The sequence below is a fragment of the Convolutriloba macropyga genome, chromosome 14 (assembly GCF_964194025.1).
Source record: "Convolutriloba macropyga chromosome 14, txConMacr16.3, whole genome shotgun sequence".
NCBI lineage: Eukaryota > Metazoa > Xenacoelomorpha > Acoela > Convolutidae > Convolutriloba > Convolutriloba macropyga.
In genome coordinates, this window is record NC_134481.1 from 46691391 (window position 1) to 46709811 (window position 18421).

The window sequence follows — 18421 nt, forward strand, 5'->3', positions numbered from 1 at the left end:
AAATATCAAATTCTTGCTTAAAAATGCCCAATTCTTGCCAAAATACCCAATTCTTGATAAAAAATCCCCAATTCTTGAAAAAAATGCCCAATTCTGATAAACACTTTCCAAAACCTTAAAAGAAATTAACCAATACAGGTTGAAAATAGCCATTTCTTACCAAAAAAAACTACATTTTTGCTAAAAAAAAAACCTAATTCCTATCAAAACCGAAACAATTCTATTAAAAACTTTCCAATTCCTGCCACTTATATTTACCAAAAGTAGCTGAATCTTGTCAAAAATACTCAAATTTTACTCAATTTTCTTTAGTATTGTCGAAAAACACCCAAATTATAAGCAATATAACAAAATTTTATCAAATATTTATCCAAAATATATCAAAAATTGTACAACTTGCCATCATCTGTATTTATTTAAATTCATTCTGTCAATCCAATTATTTAGTGATCTTACAAACATCATTTTTTAACATCTTCTTTTGTAAGAGCGAATCTTCTCAGGTGATCGATAGAGGTTTTATGAGCACAAATTTATCAGGAATTTTTCACTATCGTTGGAAATTAGTCGTAAATGTATCAATTAAGTCCTAATACCAAAAAAATCACGTCATACTGTCTTCGCAAATACGGACAGTTAGGTGATTTCATCCTTGCAAGGGAGCCGCTCAACAAAATGTAGGTCAACTAAGACGTGTGATTACCACAATTACCGAATTACAGATACCTAGGTATTGTATGGGTCATTGAACTCATGTGACCCACATCGCATTTGCAGAAACCTGATAAGGATTGTGACGAGTGGGAAAATGTGTCACTGACAGAGAGTTTTATTGCAAGTAGAGAAGAAAACGCAATTGACCCCAAGTTTGGCATGGAAAAATTTGACAAGACAGCTCCCTTGTCGTGTTTTTCTACGGAAACTGGGCAAGATGCAAAGGAAGAGGTAAAGGAAGCGTCGGCTGTAAAAAACACTTCACTAAGTCTGTCGGAACCAACCTTAGTACAATCTAGCTTGCTGGTATGCCTCGCTAGACTCTCCCTCACTTGACTAATGAAAAACTCATTACTAACATCACGTGACCATACTAACAACAGAAATGACATAAACACTAAATCATTTTCTACACAACTTTCATTGACTTAACAAAATGTTTTATAAGATCTTATCGGCTACGAGGTTTTTTGTTCCCAATTCTTCTGTGTTTTAATTAAGTTTCATTGGCTCGATATATCGAGGTTAATTTTCAAGATATTTCAGTCATTTGTTTCTTTACCCTTACATTGTTCAGTTACCCTTATTCATCCAGGTTTTCTTATTTTCTGCTTCCAGATCTCATCTTTTGCCCAATTCACCAAAAGTAACTACCAAAAGTAGTAGTTCCAGTCATATCTTTTGGTAGTTTCATTCTTGTCAACATATTCAATTGTTACGGAAAATTACTTTCATGGTTTCCCGAAAATGAAAAACGCAAAAACTCTTTCTTATCAGTCTGTAAAACATGGGACAAAAATATAAATTCCGAATAAAATGACCAAAAATTTCCTCATGGAGGACTTATTGGTTAAGCAAGTTCCTTTCTTGACTTTTTCTTTACTAGATTGAAAGTTTTTCGATTACTTGCTGTACTGCACGATTCTGCCGAAGGGTCCAGGATAATGTTACATGTTACCAAATTTTCCCAGCTCATGTTTCATGGGTTAACTGGGTTAATCTTTTTTGTTCTTATTAAACTTTTCCATCCTCAATTTTTCAAAAGACTAGACTGCTAATCATTTTTTGATATTGTAATCTAGAAAAAGGAATGTCTCTCGTTGTATTTGATATTGAGTGCTTGGAGGGGAAAATTGTCAAGGAGTTGGGTGTTTTCAAGGACGGAATTGTTTTGGGATTCAGTTTCCTGCCACCCAAAGACAACCACCTACTTTTCAAGCAAGGTGGAACACTAAAAATTTACATGGGATCAATTGGAGCAGTGGAAAACTGGAATATATTGAGCTGTCGTCAATCATTCACCATTATTGTTCACCTACAACAGAATACTTTGCGAAAGGTTTGGAGAAATGTAATCTCCTCTCAAATTACTTGTGTAAAGATGTGGAGAATCTAGATGATCTTGGTTGTCCAAAAGTTTCCAAACTTCCCAACAATTTAGATACTGACTGGGATTGCAGCAACTATCCGTATCGACACGAAAAATCCTTTCACTGTGCAGAGAAGAAAGCTTATGCTTTCGGAATTTGGACTCTTGATCATTCTGATAACGTATAATATTTGTAATTTCTAATTGTATTTGTGATCGTTTTGTAATTAATTGTTTTTATTTTACTACTTTTTAAATCAGAGAAAGGTCGCATTGTAATATGATTAGCTCGCTGCAGATTATATGATGGCATAATAATGCTAGAAATTGACTAGTTTTCAAAATAATAATAGATATTTCTTTTGGGAACCAAGAAATTTCAGTTTAAAAGGACACAGTAAAATGAAATATTAAAAATTAAATTAAAAAAACATTCGAAAACTTCAAAAACTGGAGATTTGAAAAGGAGAAAAATTTTTAAAAAAATTTGTTGAAAACCTTATGTCAAAAACGATATTTTGAATCAACATGTATTTAAAAAAAACCACTATAAAAAAATTTAATTGAACAAAAGTAGCTTAAAAACATCAAAAACTAACAAACCGAAAATAAAAAAAATCAATATACACGTTTTTTTGTTTAAAACTTCATGTAATAAAAAACTGTACGTTTTTCATTGTTTTTTTTTGTTAAACAATGCAAGATAGTGCCTTAAAAATTAGTTTTAAACAAAAAACAATAAAAAAAATTAAAATGATAATGTTTAAAGATTACGTATAGCCCATTTTACCTCAAATCCCAAAGACGTACCTCACAGCATGATACCCAAGCTGCTCACGCGAGGGGGTTTAGCAAGATAATCCCTAAATATTAAATTAGTAAGGTCATTTACCCATTCCCATATTGCGCTTTAATAAGGTAAATTTCCAAAGACGTACCCCACAGCATGACACCCAAGCAGTTCACATAAAGGGGATAAGCAAGATAGTGCCTTAACAACGAATCAGTAAGGTCGTTTACCCCTTACCATATTACACTTTAATAATGTAAGTTTCCGAAGTCGTACCTCGCGGCATGACACGCAAGCCGTTCACACGAGGGGGATTAGCAAGATAATCCCTTAATATTAAATTAGTAAGGTCATTTACCCATTCCCATATTGCAGTTTAATAATGTAAATTTCCAAAGACGTGCCTCAAGGCATGACACCCAAGCTGTTCAAACGAAGGGGATTAGCAAGATAGTGCCTTAACAACAAATTTGTTAGAATGAGTCATATGTTCACCAGAAGGAACTAGGTGTATTAGTAGGTATTAAAGAAACAGCGGGTATCCAACTGTTGGGACATAAGCTAATTACTCAATATCATGGGTCTTTTTTAAATTGGGTATATATTGAATTATATATTTTATTGTAAAATTGTGAATTGAGTATATATTGAATTGGGTATTTTTTTGTAAAATTTTGAATTTAATTATTTTGTTTGAAAATGTTTTACTAAAAAAGTTTTTAATCAAAGATTTCGTTTTCTGCATAAAGTTTTTATCGAAAAATGTAAATTTTAATGTTTTTTATTTTTCTATTTTTCCATTTTTCAGTTTTTGAAGTTTTTTCCAATGTAAAATTTTCATTTTTATTGTTTTTTATTAAAAAATATTGTTTTACTAAAATAATTTTTTTTTCAAAAATGTCGTTTTTTACATAAGAGTTAACAAAAAATGTAAATTTTGTTGTTTTTTGTTTTTCTATTTTTACATTTTTCAGTTTTTGAAGTTTTTCAATGCAAAATTTTGAAATTAATTTTTTTTCATTAAAAAGTGTCGTTTTACTAAAATAATTTTTTTTCAAAAATGTCGTTTTTCATATAAGGTTTTTAACAAAAAATGTAAATTTTGTTGTTTTTTATTTTTCTATTTTTACATTTTTCAGTTTTTGAAGTTTTTTAATGTAAAATTTTCAACATAATTATTTTTTTATTAAAAAATGTCGTTTTACTAAAATAACTTTTTTTTCAAAAATGTCGTTTTTTACATAAGGTTTTTAACAAAAAATGTAAAATTTGTTGTTTCTTATTTTTCTATTTTTACAATTTTCAGTTTTTGGAGTTTTTTTTCATGTACAATTTTCAATTTAATTATTTTCATTAAAAAATGTTGTTTTACTAAAAAATTTTTTTTTCAAAAAAGTCGTTTTGTACATAAGTTTTTCAACAAAAAATGTAAATTTTGTTGTTTTTTATTTTTCTATTTTCACATTTTTCAGTTTTTGAAGTTTTTTAATGTAAAATTTTCAGTTTAATTATTTTTTTTCTTTAAACAATGTTGTTTTACTAAAATAGTTTTTTTTCAAAAATGTCGTTTTTTACATAAGGTTTTAAACAAAAATGTATATTTTGTTGTTTTTTATTTTTCTATTTTTTCATTTTTCAAATTTTGAAGTTTTTTCATTTACAATGAAAAAACTTCAAAAACTAAAAAATGTGAAAATAGAAAAATAAAAAACATCAAAATTTACATTTTTTGTTAAAAAACTTATGTAAAAAACGACATTTTTGAAAAAAAAAATTTTCAGTAAAACAACATTTTTTAATGAAAATAATTAAATTGAAAATTGTACATGAAAAAAAACTCCAAAAACTGAAAAATGTAAAAATAGAAAAACAAAAAACAACAAAATTTACATTTTTTGTTAACTCTTATGTAAAAAACGACATTTTTGAAAAAAAAATTTATTTTAGTAAAACAATTTTTTTTAATAAAAAACAATAAAAATGAAAATTTTACATTGGAAAAACTTCAAAAACTGAAAAATGGAAAAATAGAAAAATAAAAAACATTAAAATTTACATTTTTCGATAAAAACTTTATGTAGAAAACGAAATCTTTGATAAAAAAAACTTTTTTAGTAAAACATTTTCAAACAAAATAATTAAATTCAAAATTTTTTCATAAAAATACCCAATTCAATATATACTCAATTCACAATTTTACAATAAAATATCTAATTCAATATATACCCAATTCAAAAAAGACCCATGATATTGAGTAATTAGCTTATGTCCCAACAGTTGGATACCCGCTGTTTCTTTAATACCTACTAATACACCTAGTTCCTTCTGGTGAACATATGACTCATTCTAAAAATTTGTTGTTAAGGCGCTATCTTGCTAATCCCCTTCGTTTGAACAGCTTGGGTGTCATGCTTTGAGGCACGTCTTTGGAAATTTACATTATTAAACTGCAATATGGGAATGGGTAAATGACCTTACTAATTTAATATTAAGGGATTATCTTGCTAATCCCCCTCGTGTGAACGGCTTGCGTGTCATGCCGTGAGGTACGACTTCGGAAACATACATTATTAAAGTGTAATATGGTAAGGGGTAAACGACCTTACTGATTCGTTGTTAAGGCACTATCTTGCTTATCCCCTTTATGTGAACTGCTTGGGTGTCATGCTGTGAGGTACGTCTTTGGAAATTTACCCTATTAAAGCGCAATATAGGAATGGGTAAATGACCTTACTAATTTAATATTTAGGGATTATCTTGCTAAACCCCCTCGCGTGAAGAGCTTGGGTATCATGCTGTGAGGTACGTCTTTGGGATTTGAGGTAAAATGGGCTATACGTAATCTTTATACATTATCATTTTAATTTTTTTTAATTGTTTTTTGTTTAAAACTATTTTTTAAGGCACTATCTTGCAGTGTTTAACAAAAAAAACAATGAAAAACGTACAGTTTTTTATTACATGAAGTTTTAAACAAAAAAACGTGTATATTGATTTTTTTTATTTTCGGTTTGTTAGTTTTTGATGTTTTTAAGCTACTTTTGTCCAATTAAATTTTTTTATAGTGGTTTTTTTTAAATACATGTTGATTCAAAATATCGTTTTTGACATAAGGTTTTCAACAAATTTTTTAAAAAATTTTTCTCCTTTTCAAATCTCCAGTTTTTGAAGTTTTCGAATGTTTTTTTAATTTAATTTTTAATATTTCAGTTTACTGTGTCCTTTTAAACTGAAATTTCTTGGTTCCCATTTTCAAAAGAAATATCTATTATTATTTTGAAAACTAGTCAATTTCTAGCATTATTATGCCATCATATAATCTGCAGCGAGCTAATCATATTCCAATTACCTTTCTCTGATTTAAAAAGTAGTAAAATAAAAACAATTAATTACAAAACGATCACAAATACAATTAGAAATTACAAATATTATACGTTATCAAAATGATCAAGAGTCCAAATTCCGAAAGCATAAGCTTTCTTCTCTGCACAGTGAAAGGATTTTTCGTGTCGATGCGGATAGTTGCTGCAATCCCAGTCAGTATCTAAATTGTTGAGAAGTTTGGAAACTTTTGGACAACCAAGGTCATCTAGATTCTCCACTTCTAGATTACATTTCTCCAAACCTTTCGCAAAGTATTCTGTTGTAGGTGAACAATAATGGTGAATGATTGATGACAACTCAATATATTCCAGTTTTCCACTGCTCCAATTGATCCCATGTAAATTTTTAGTGTTCCACCTTGCTTGAAAAGTAGGTTGGTAGTCTTTGGGTGGCAGGAAACTGAATCCCAAAACAATTCCGTCCTTGAAAACACCCAACTCCTTGACTATTTTCCCCTCCAAGCACTCAATATAAAATACAACGAGAGACATTCCTTTTTCTAGATTACAATATCAAAAAAATGATTAGCAGTCTAGTCTTTTGAAAAATTGAGGATGGAAAAGTTAAATAAGAACAAAAAAGATTAACCCAGTTAACCCATGAAACATGAGCTGGGAAAATTTGGTAACATGTAACAGTATCCTGGACCCTTCGACAGAATCGTGCAATACAACAAGTAATCGAAAAACTTTCAATCTGGTAAAGAAAAAGTCAAGAAAGGAACTTGCTTAACCAATAAGTCCTCCATGAGGAAATTTTTGGTCATTTTATTCGGAATTTATATTTTTGTCCCATGTTTTACAGACTGATAAGAAAGAGTTTTTGCGTTTTTCATTTTCGGGAAACCATGAAAGTAATTTTCCGTAACAATTGAATATGTTGACAAGAATGAAACTACCAAAAGATATGACTGGAACTACTACTTTTGGTAGTTACTTTTGGTGAATTGGGCAAAAGATGAGATCTGGAAGCAGAAAATAAGAAAACCTGGATGAATAAGGGTAACTGAACAATGTAAGGGTAAAGAAACAAATGACTGAAATATCTTGAAAATTAACCTCGATATATCGAGCCAATGAAACTTAATTAAAACACAGAAGAATTGGGAACAAAAAACCTCGTAGCCGATAAGATCTTATAAAACATTTTGTTAAGTCAATGAAAGTTGTGTAGAAAATGATTTAGTGTTTATGTCATTTCTGTTGTTAGTATGGTCACGTGATGTTAGTAATGAGTTTTTCATTAGTCAAGTGAGGGAGAGTCTAGCGAGGCATACCAGCAAGCTAGATTGTACTAAGGTTGGTTCCGACAGACTTTAGTGAAGTGTTTTTTACAGCCGACGCTTCCTTTACCTCTTCCTTTGCATCTTGCCCAGTTTCCGTAGAAAAACACGACAAGGGAGCTGTCTTGTCAAATTTTTTCATGCCAAACTTGGGGTCAATTGCGTTTTCTTCTCTACTTGCAATAAAACTCTCTGTCAGTGACAAATTTTCCCACTCGTCACAATCCTTATCAGGTTTCTGCAAATGCGATGTGGGTCACATGAGTTCAATGACCCATACAATACCTAGGTATCTGTAATTCGGTAATTGTGGTAATCACACGTCTTAGTTGACCTACATTTTGTTGAGCGGCTCCCTTGCAAGGATGAAATCACCTAATTGTCCGTATTTGCGAAGACAGTATGACGTGATTTTTTTGGTATTAGGACTTAATTGATACATTTACGACTAATTTCCAACGATAGTGAAAAATTCCTGATAAATTTGTGCTCATAAAACCTCTATCGATCACCTGAGAAGATTCGCTCTTACAAAAGAAGATGTCAAAAAATGATGTTTGTAAGATCACTAAATAATTGGATTGACAGAATGAATTTAAATAAATACAGATGATGGCAAGTTGTACAATTTTTGATATATTTTGGATAGATATTTGATAAAATTTTGTTATATTGCTTATAATTTGGGTGTTTTTCGACAATACTAAAGAAAATTGAGTAAAATTTGAGTATTTTTGACAAGATTCAGCTACTTTTGGTAAATATAAGTGGCAGGAATTGGAATGTTTTTAATAGAATTGTTTCGGTTTTGATAGGAATTAGGTTTTTTAGCAAAAATTTAGTTTTTTTTGGTAAGAAATGGCTATTTTCAGCCTGTATTGGTTAATTTCTTTTAAGTTTTTGGAAAGTGTTTATCAGAATTGGGCATTTTTTTCAAGAATTGGGGAATTTTTTATCAAGAATTGGGTATTTTGGCAAGAATTGGGCATTTTTAAGCAAGAATTTGATATTTTTTGGCAAGAATTGGATAATTTTTCACAATAATTGGCTTTTCTTGGCAGCAATTGGGTACTTTTTAGCAAGTTTTGTGTAGTTTTTTGACAGAATTAGGTATTTTAGCATGAATTGGGTAATATTTTTGCATTTTTTGGGTATTTTTTAGATAAAATTGGGTATTTTTTGGCATGACTTGTGTGTTTTTCTCAAGAATTCGATATTTTTAGCAAGAATTGGGTATTTTTGGCAGAAATTGTGTGTTTTTAGGCAAGAATTGTGAATTTTTCGGCAATAATTGGATAGTTTTTGATAACATTTGTCTAATTTTTGGTACGTTTGAGCAAGTTTTGGGTATGTTTTAGACAGAATTCGGTATTTTTTGGCATGAATTGGGTGTTTTTTCAAGAGTTGGGTATTTTTTAGCAAGAATTGGATATTTTTGGCAAGAATTGTGTATTTTTAAGCAAGAATTTGGTATTTTTTTGGTAATAATTGGATAATTTTTGGTAACAGTTGTCTATTTTTGGCAAGAATTCGGTACTTTTTAGCAAGTTTTGGGTAATTTTTAGACAGAATTGGGTATTTTTTATCTACGCGGGATAATATTATTAAGGGATTATCTTACTAATCTACTTCGTGTCAACAGCTTGGGTATCATGCTGTGAGGTACATTTTTGAAAATCACGTAAGCCGTACGTAACTGTAATTGAGTCACCCTATCTAATTTAATATTAAAACATTACCTAGCTTATCCCCTTTGTGTGAACAGCTTGGATATCATACTGTGAGGTGCGTCTTTGGCAATTGACATTAGTGAAGTATAATATGGGAATGGGTAATTGACCTTCTTATTTTGTTATTAAGGGATTATCTTGCTAATCCCCTTCGTGGGAACAGCTTGGGTATCATGTTGTGAGGTACACTTTTGAAAATTTACATTATTGAAGTTTAATATGGTAGGGGGTCAGTGACCTTACTGATTCGATGTTAAGGCACTATTTTGCTAATCCCCTCCGTGTGAACAGCTTGGGTGTCACGCTGTGAGGCGCATCTTTAGAAATTTACATTAGTAAAGTGTAATATGGGAAAGGGTAAATGACCTTATTAATTTGTTGTTAAGGCTCTATCTTGCTAATCCCCTTCGTGTGAACAGCTTGGGTGTCACGCTGTGAGGTACTTCTTTGGAAATTTACATTAGTAAAGTGTAATATGGGAAAGGGTAAATGACCTACTAATCCCCTTCGTGTGAACAGCTTGAGTATCATGCTGTGAGGAGGTACATCTTTGGAATTTGGTGGATTATGGGCTATACCTAATGTTAATACATAGGTACATCCTTTTACCCCCCCCCCCCTGATCTGCTCACGTTATACTACTGACATAAGATGCGTTCAAGCAAGATTTCAAAACTTTTTTTGCTCATAATTTTTTTACAATACTGAAAAGCTATAATAATACAGATGCCAATTTATGTGAGCTGTAAATTTGCTCTCTTGAACTTTAATTCTTTGAAATAGTGAGTTACTACCGACAAATTTATCCAAATTCGCCAGGTGTCTGTTCCTAATTGTAAAACTGTCGTTTTAGGAAGTCCAAAAAGGCATTCAGCAAAAGCAGCACCAAGTTGAAACAATCCTGAAGGCAGGAAAAGCATTAAAAGAGAAATGCAGACCATTCCCTAACGACGCCGAATCCCTGAACAAAATGATGAAGGATCTCAGAACCAAGTGGGAATCAGCAACCACGCGAGCCGCGAGTCGGCAACATCATTTGGAGTCTGCTCTAGTGAGATCTGGACAACTGAAGGACGCTTTGGGGGTTCTGAAGGAGTGGTTATTGAGTCAAGAGGTTTCGCTGGATCCGAAAGCGCCTCTGCCGATTGACACGGATTCGATCAACCATACTATACAGCATAACAAGGTTTGTGTTTGAATCATATGCAACAAGGATGTTTGTATGCAATAAATTATTTTGAAAAAAATATGCTGTTAAAATTGGGAAATGAAATTTCAACAATGACAGTTTTGGTAGAGTTTGCACGAGTTCGATCATTTTTGAGTTTGAACTCTACAATGCAACTATTTGACTTGTGATATCTTTTTAGGGGGTTCTTAAAGCACATTGCAGAGAACCATTAGAACCATGATCACCCTTAGGTTTTGTAGGTTAGTGGGATCTTTTGTGTTGCAAGACCACCCTCATAATCAGATATTATTTAAAACCACGATGCAAATAAAGTCAGCGAACGTCTTTTATTGTTATGATGGCCTCTAATTAAAAAAGGTGTAAATTTAATTTCTAGTTTCGCAATTTCGTCTGATTCTCAAAATGCCGCAGTTGAGCTGAACTTCCTTGATTTGGCTCTGAGATGTTGATTGCGGGTGTTTTGTTCAGGCCCTGATGAGAGAACTGTCTACGCGGCAGAAGAGCATAGACTCATTGGTTCGCAGTGTGTCCGAGCAGGGAGACACAACTCTGAGGGAGCAGCTGAATGAACTGGTGAGTCACTGGAAGACTGTCAATCAACTGGCAGCTCAGAGGAAGGAACGACTGGAACTCGCACTCCAAGATGCAAAGGTCCTCGACGAGTGCTTCAAAGGTAACAAAAAAGATATGTGTTGGGTTTTTAATAGCCGCCCTCATCTTCTCAGCCGGCTATTATAGCACTCCTATTTTTTACAATCCAAGAATTGGATTGTATTGGTGCTCTGTATTTTTTAAATTTTTGTAAGATGTTTTCACACCTGTTTTCATGACTTTGAGCTTTCAAAACGAGATAAATAGGTAAAGCTCAGCGGGTATCAAGTTTCATTAGAGGTCCGCGTTTAGTAGTCCCTTAAATACTCAGAGTGGTAAAGCTAATGGGAAGGCCGTAATTCAAGGTTAAAAGGTCATTTTTGGGAGTTTTTGAGCCTAAAATAAGGAGATTTTTAGCACTTTTTCGTCCTTTTTGGATTCTTTGTTAGACCAGTCTGAAATTGAGGTTTATTAAAGTTGATAAAGGTCCTTTGCAAGACGTAATTGCTTTCTACGGCCATTTTAAGCGCTATATCTATTGCTACTCCAAACATAAGCACGGTAATTTATAATAATTTTTTCAAATTGTTTGAAAATTTTTGTCATTTTTGAGTTGTTTCAGACTTTGATGTCAAAAAAGCTCCTCTGGGGTTTAATAATAGGTTATTGCATAGTTTCTAGTGATAATGAAGTGGTTTTAAACATTTTAACTTCATGAATTTTACCAATTTTTTTAAACCAAAATTGTTTTTTTTTGAATTTTCTGACATTTATTGTCATTATTCAAGTTTTACAGCCCCAGGGGGACAAGAAGCCTCATCTGGGGTTTGCTAACAGTTTACGGAAAATATTTTTTGCCCATGGAATGGTATTCAACATTTTAATATCTTTTACCAATTTTTTGATAAAGTTGCTATTTTTTTCTTTAAATTATTGAAATTTTTATGCAGTGGCCAGGGAACCTCCTATAGGGTTTGCTAGTATGTTACTACATAATTTCCAGGGGCAATAAATTTGTTTCCATTTTTTTAATTTTGCAATTGTAGGGAATTTTTAAAATAAAGCTTGCAATTTAAAATTTTCGATTGTTTTCAAATGCTTAGATTTTTTTGTCATTCTCTGAGTTTAACTATCTTTACTGGCCAACGAAAGAGTTGTAGACGGTTTACAAAACAGAACTCCAGAGTCAAAAAAATGTTTTGACCTTTTTATAGCCCTTTTTTGGAAATTTTCTTTAAATTTTCTCTTCTCAGTTTCTTGATGCATTTGTCATATTTGTCCAGTTTATCTACTTTTAGTGGCAGATTCATCTGTTTCGAGGTTTTTGCGTGAGTTAATGAGTTTTTTGAAATGAGTCCTATATGGCCTTCATGTTAAAAGTTTCAAGGGTTTTAGCAATGATCGTTTTTTTTGGTTAGTTTGTTTGATTCTTTTAGTTTCTCAATTTTGAGATTTTGTCTTGTTGGCTGGGATTGTTCAATTGATCTGCTGGTCGGGTTCATTAGGTCTGTCTTCCATTCAATTACTTGGATTGTATTTCAGGACTTGTCCCGCTATGTTTTTTTTACTTCGTCGAACTTTTTTTCGCTTTACCATTTTGCCGCTTTTTCAGCATTTTGCGTGAAATCTTTTTGACTTCTCTCGGCTAGTTTCTCTCTCTCTCTCTCTCATTCTGCTAGAAGTGAATTTGAACATCAGTTGCTAAGCAAAGCAATTCAAAATGAACAGAGTCGGTATAAAAAATTGAAGTCAGAAATAGAAACGGGATAAACCAAACCCATAAAGCCCAATTTTAGATGCCCGCTATTTGAGCGTCGTTCCTATAAGTCTTAGTTACCACCTCTAATGCTTATTGGTGTTGATAGTAGCCCCTGTAGCCTCTCTCTAAGAAACAGAAGTATGTTCAACTACGAAATGCCATCAAAATAAATCGGACTTAAAAAATATTTTTGTACAAAAATCTCTTTTTTTTTTCAATATATTCTATTCGTTCAATCCCAATCATGCTTATTGGAATCAACGGCGGCTATTTTCCGGCAATCTGCCGGGTATGTTTGATAAATGTATAGAATCCGTCAGCCCCGAATAATCGTTATGCAATATTTGAACGCTTAATTGTCATCGTTTTACCGATAACTGTCACATTTAGTGCCAGTGATCTGCCCTGCTTCCAGCTTTTGAGCAATTGTTTGGTACTTCGGTGGTGATTTTATGTAACAAGTGATTTTATGAAACTGTACCCTGTGCAATGTTTTTCGATGTCTACATTTATCATCTTACGAACAGCTGGAATCTTAACAATAGCCAACACGTATATTTATGTATTTTTTTTTCAAATGAAATATTTTCACTCTTCAATGCTTTTTGTAATGGTGAGAAAATTTGTATAATTAATAGCCGCACAGCGATAGCTGGTGCTATTGTTGGCCTTCTCTTGGTTTTTTTTACAATTCAAAGAATTTGAATTGTATTGGGGCGCTGTCTTTTTTTTAAGATCTGTTCACACATTTTCATGATTTTTGAAGTCAAATTGGAGTAGTGATTTTGGTCACGCCGAAACAGGAAATGGAGCGAAAAAGCGAGTGGTTTTGCGGGGTGAATTTTTTTCGCTCTAATTTGAAAGTAGAGTGAGAAAACGGTGTTTGAAGAAAAATTTGGTTTCTCGGTAGTAGTTTTTTGTTCACATGCGGCAATTTCACTTTGATTTTTACAGTGTTTTCGATTTTTTGGATCGGATTTTTTTCTAACTGGTTTTCCCAATCCATTCACAGCTCATTCTAGGCCTAGTTTTTTGTTTGAATTAAATTTTCATTTCTCGCTAGGGGTTTTTTTGTTCACATGCGGCATTTTGATATTGATTTTCTGTTTTTTCTTATTTTTTTGTTCTGATTTTCTTAAAATGTTTTTCTGAATTCACTCATAGTCCATTTTAGGTCTAGTTTTTCTGATTAGTCAATGAAAATTCTTTGAATTGTACGTCAGGACTTGTCCTGCTATGTTTTTTATTTCGTCGTCATGATTTTTGTTACGACCATATGACGTCACAGCCACTTTTTGTTCATTCGTTCATGCAATTTCAACTGAATTGCATGTGTGACGTCATTTTTTGCTCTTAGTGGAGCGAATTTTTTTGTTCATGCGCGTGATTAATTTTTTGGTCACACTTGACTTACCTCACTCTCAAAAATGACTTCCTCACTTTGAAATTGACTTTTATTTACTTTAACTCAAAGAGATAAGGTCAAATGGGTGTGTGTCGCTCTAAATGAAGGTTATTTGAGATCAGCTAGCAGAGGCATTGATACCTTATACAGATTATTAATCAAAATATAACAGATCAGCCTTCAATGAAAAGAAGAATTTTTTTGGTCTGTCTTTTTCACTGTTTTTTTAGACTGCCGATCTACGAATCTATTGCGGCTATTTTCTGGCAATCTGCCAGCTATGTTTATACTTTGTTGAAGATTAGTAACATTTGTTATGACTTTATTGGGCGCACTAGTTCATAAAAGGTTAGTGGGCTCAATGTTTTTTTGTTGAAACTTGTAAATTATTCAGATTACAACCCTAAGGTTAGATATCCATATGCTTTCAAATAATAAATAAAGTAGTCACATAGTATCTGTATTGTTATTAATATAATAAACTTAAAATTGTGGCGTTCGTTCAGCATGGTGACAACGCGTATTTGCTCTAGTTGAGACTTTCTTGAAAAAAAAAACTAAAGCATTTTATTTTTCGTTTGCGACCTGAAAATGACTAAATGGTATGGTTGTGTTGTTTGTAGACATGTACATGTGGTTGGGCGAGGCTGAACAGAGAGTGAGATTCCATGGTCCACTTCCCGAGGAAGTTGAGAAGTTGGAGGAACTGCTGCAACAGCACTCTGACTTCGCATCTGCAATGGCACAAGAACAGGTACTCACTTATATTGCAATCCCAAGCCTAGAATAATAATTAATAATAATTTTGGTTCCTGCGTAATCGCAGCGGAACAGCATTAGGCCTACAGTAACCTGTTCTCGGCTGCTCTTTTTTCTTATTATTCCCCACATTGCAGACTATTCTTTCTATGAGCAGCATTGCTCTTTTTTTGGTGACTAAGGCCACTTTTTTGCGTCTGAAACTTTCACGTGATACCATCATTACAACCAACATTGGTCAGGCTATGGTCAACCTGAAGCTATGGTTAAGTAAGAGCTCATCCTCACACAGACAGCTTCACGGAGGCAGGGGATTGAACTCTCAATCATTGGCGTGTGAATCACACACCTTACCTCTCGGCTATCACGCCATTGCAATTGTTTATTGGAAAAGAACCCACAAAAATAGTAAATATAAACTAGTTGCACGGGGAATTTTAATGAGGAATATTAAATCGAATCGCATAATAGTATTAATGCAAAAAAATTTCTTTAATTAGATTTTTGGGTGAATAGATTAGCTTGATAAGCACAATGGAACAGCTTAATATGTATTTCTACAATATAGTTGAGATTGTTCTAGAATCAGAATTATGGCGGGTATCGGTTTTCTTTGGGGGGGGGGGGAAATTAATGGTTAATTAGGTCGCCTGTGCACATATGTATGGGTCACTGAACAGTTCTGATCTTTTTACTTAGAACCAGTAGTTTTAGCTTCTATTAATAAAATTGTCCAGTTTGAGAATTATTATTTTAACCCCTTTTTCTGAGGTTTTACTCAATAAGCAACATTAATTAACGTCTGGCTTTAACATGATAACGTGTTTGGTATGTTCGAAGGGTACGCTTGACAGTGTGATCAAAAAGGGAGAAGACATGATACAAAAGAGCAGTGAACTTATCCTGCCAACTGGGGGAGCTCTCAGCACAATCGCAGCTGCCAGCAACCAGAAAGTGAGACGCGAATGCCACGCTCTTGCTGACAAGTTAGTCGCGCTCTTCTTTGTTTCTACATATATCGGTTCATAACTGCATCTCCTTTTCCCCGCGAACAGTTTTTTTCATTAGTTTGTGTGAATTTTGTTGTTGCCCTGATAATGTTTCTTTTTGCTCTGATAAGGGGCTATCAATTACAATTTTCAAGTATCATTATAAAGGTCTGAAAATATCTATTATGGAGAGTCATAATTCACCCGAGGGGGGCGGGGGTACAATTCCTGAGCGACAGACACTAGAGTTGTCGATCAGTTCGATCGATTGAACGAGCTCTCATTTCATTTTGAATTAAATCAGTTTTTTTTAATTTTCACTGGTCGGTTTTGGACTGTTCATATCAAATGCCATGAATTGGCTACTGTAAGTTCTAAGGCAGTTGATTATGGTAAGAACGACAATTGTATCGGTATGAAACTTTTCTTTTCAACAATATTAGCAGTAGAGTCGCAATAATCTGCTCTGCATCGAGGATAAACCATTGATCTCAAATTAAACACTAGTTTCGATTTTTAGGCGACTATCCTACGGTTAATTGAAAAGTTTTGACCAAGTTAAAGTAAACCGCAGCATATTTCAATTGACAAATTTAGCAGTTTTTCTTTTGGTGTAAAAACATACCCAATCTTGTCATGTATTGAAATGTGATGAATATAGGTGGCATGAAGTGACGGGTCTGGTAGACATGAAGACAGACCAGCTCAATGGGTCATTGAATGCTGCCAGACAAACAGAGCTGCTTTTGGAAGACATGCTGGCATGGATGTCCAGAACAGAGGACACCCTCGCCCACGCATCACAACATCCCATACCCATTGACGTATGTAGTCTATGAATGTATTTCACTCATAGAAGATGATGAAATGGAATTTTCCGGTTATTTTCTTCCATTTCTCTCAAGATTAGCATCCGTTAAAAATTCCTATTGCCGGGTGTACAGCGGAAAAAATCCGGACATAGTTTCTGTGTGATGCTGGTTGTTATCTCGCATGTTCCATAATTTATGGTCAACAAAATGTTAACAGAAATCTGTCTTTGTGATAAGATTATATTCAAATCGGTAATTTTTTTACTGTTATAAGTTACTGTTAAAGCTTAAAAAATGAATCATTTGTTTCTAAATACCTGAGCTGTCTGACTGGCAATAAATCTGACGTGTTTTTTTCTCTTGGATTGTAGTTTACGATATTAAAAAAACACTCGAAATCGTTTGGACAGATATAAGATACCGTGGTAAAGGGAGTGTATATTTAGAATAATTTAACAAAAAAATTTAAAAATCGAAGCTAGAGCTGATTTTTTTTCAATATACAGTTTCAAGTAGAACTATAGTCTATGATGAGCCTCCATTGCCTCCATTGTTGATATTGTGAGATTTCTATAATTGTTGTTTCTAATTTCAGTTGGACGCTATCGAAGGTCTCCTGACGGAACACGAAGAGTTGGAGGATGAAATGACAGCCAGACAGATGGACATTGACAGGTTGCTCTCAGGTCCTCAGTTCAACACACTCGCCACACCGCAAAGGTAGGACTATGGACAAAATTGACCATGCCATTAGAAAAAGATCGACTTCATCCACAGAAAAAGTTACATAGATATGCAAAGAAATACAAATAAATACAATCATGGTAGCTTTTTGACAACTATTGGAGAGAATTTTAGCTCGTCTTGCAAAAAATTTGATTTAGCGGCTCAATTTTAACTTCCCTGTAATAGCTGCTGAATCGAAAAGTCTCGGATTGTGGCATCTATTCCAGCGTCTCAAAATGTTCATACCTCTCATAATAAGTATCATGCCTACCTCATGGTGATTTTTTAGCTTAAATATTTCAGAGCTCAAGGGACAATTTTAAAGTTTTACTCTTCATTTTCTTTACTTGTCTTTGTTTTTCTGCAGATGTTCGGGGATTGTCGGACGTTTAACATTGATGTGTGGTATGATGTAAGAGATATTGACATTCAGACGTTTTTAAGCCTACTTAGCAATTTTCGTAGATCTCAGAAAAATTTGAACTGTTTAATTGTTCTCAAACGAAAATTGTAGCAATTATATTAGTTCTGCTGGCCCTTTTTATGCGATTTTTCGCTTGACCGACTTTTTGTCTGACTCATTTGACTTTTCGTCCTCAAAAACGTGATAAAAAGGTCGCACTCAGCGAGCATTAGGTTCTCTTAGAGCCTTTTAGCTCACTAGTCTGAAAGTATGTGATTCACAGAAAGGAGACTTTTACTGGGCGTGAAGGGCGCTACCCCCAACAACCCCCCACCCCACGATGCACCCCACGCTGCGCTCACCTCCCACCCCTTCAATTAAGCTAAAGCTAGCCTCACTAAACCGTAGCTAGCTACTGACGAAGCCCACCGCTCGCCGGTAGTTCGAGACCAATTCGCTCCGAAGTTAGTCGGTTAGCTTTAATTGCTCTCAAACGAATTTTGTAGCAATTATATG

The 18421-nt window shown here is 33.5% G+C and overlaps 1 protein-coding gene across 17 annotated transcripts in view; it reads left to right on the forward strand.

Moving 5' to 3' along the window:
* LOC142352801 (uncharacterized) overlaps positions 1–18421 on the forward strand; it is a 255743-nt gene that overhangs the window by 208614 nt on the left and 28708 nt on the right. For all 17 annotated transcript variants that reach the window (XM_075404917.1, XM_075404926.1, XM_075404919.1 and 14 more), the window contains 6 exons: positions 10123–10455; positions 10930–11134; positions 14840–14970; positions 15816–15961; positions 16626–16788; positions 17372–17496. In XM_075404917.1, coding sequence (XP_075261032.1) covers positions 10123–10455; positions 10930–11134; positions 14840–14970; positions 15816–15961; positions 16626–16788; positions 17372–17496 — 1103 coding nt within the window. The remainder of the gene's footprint in view (positions 1–10122; positions 10456–10929; positions 11135–14839; positions 14971–15815; positions 15962–16625; positions 16789–17371; positions 17497–18421) is intronic.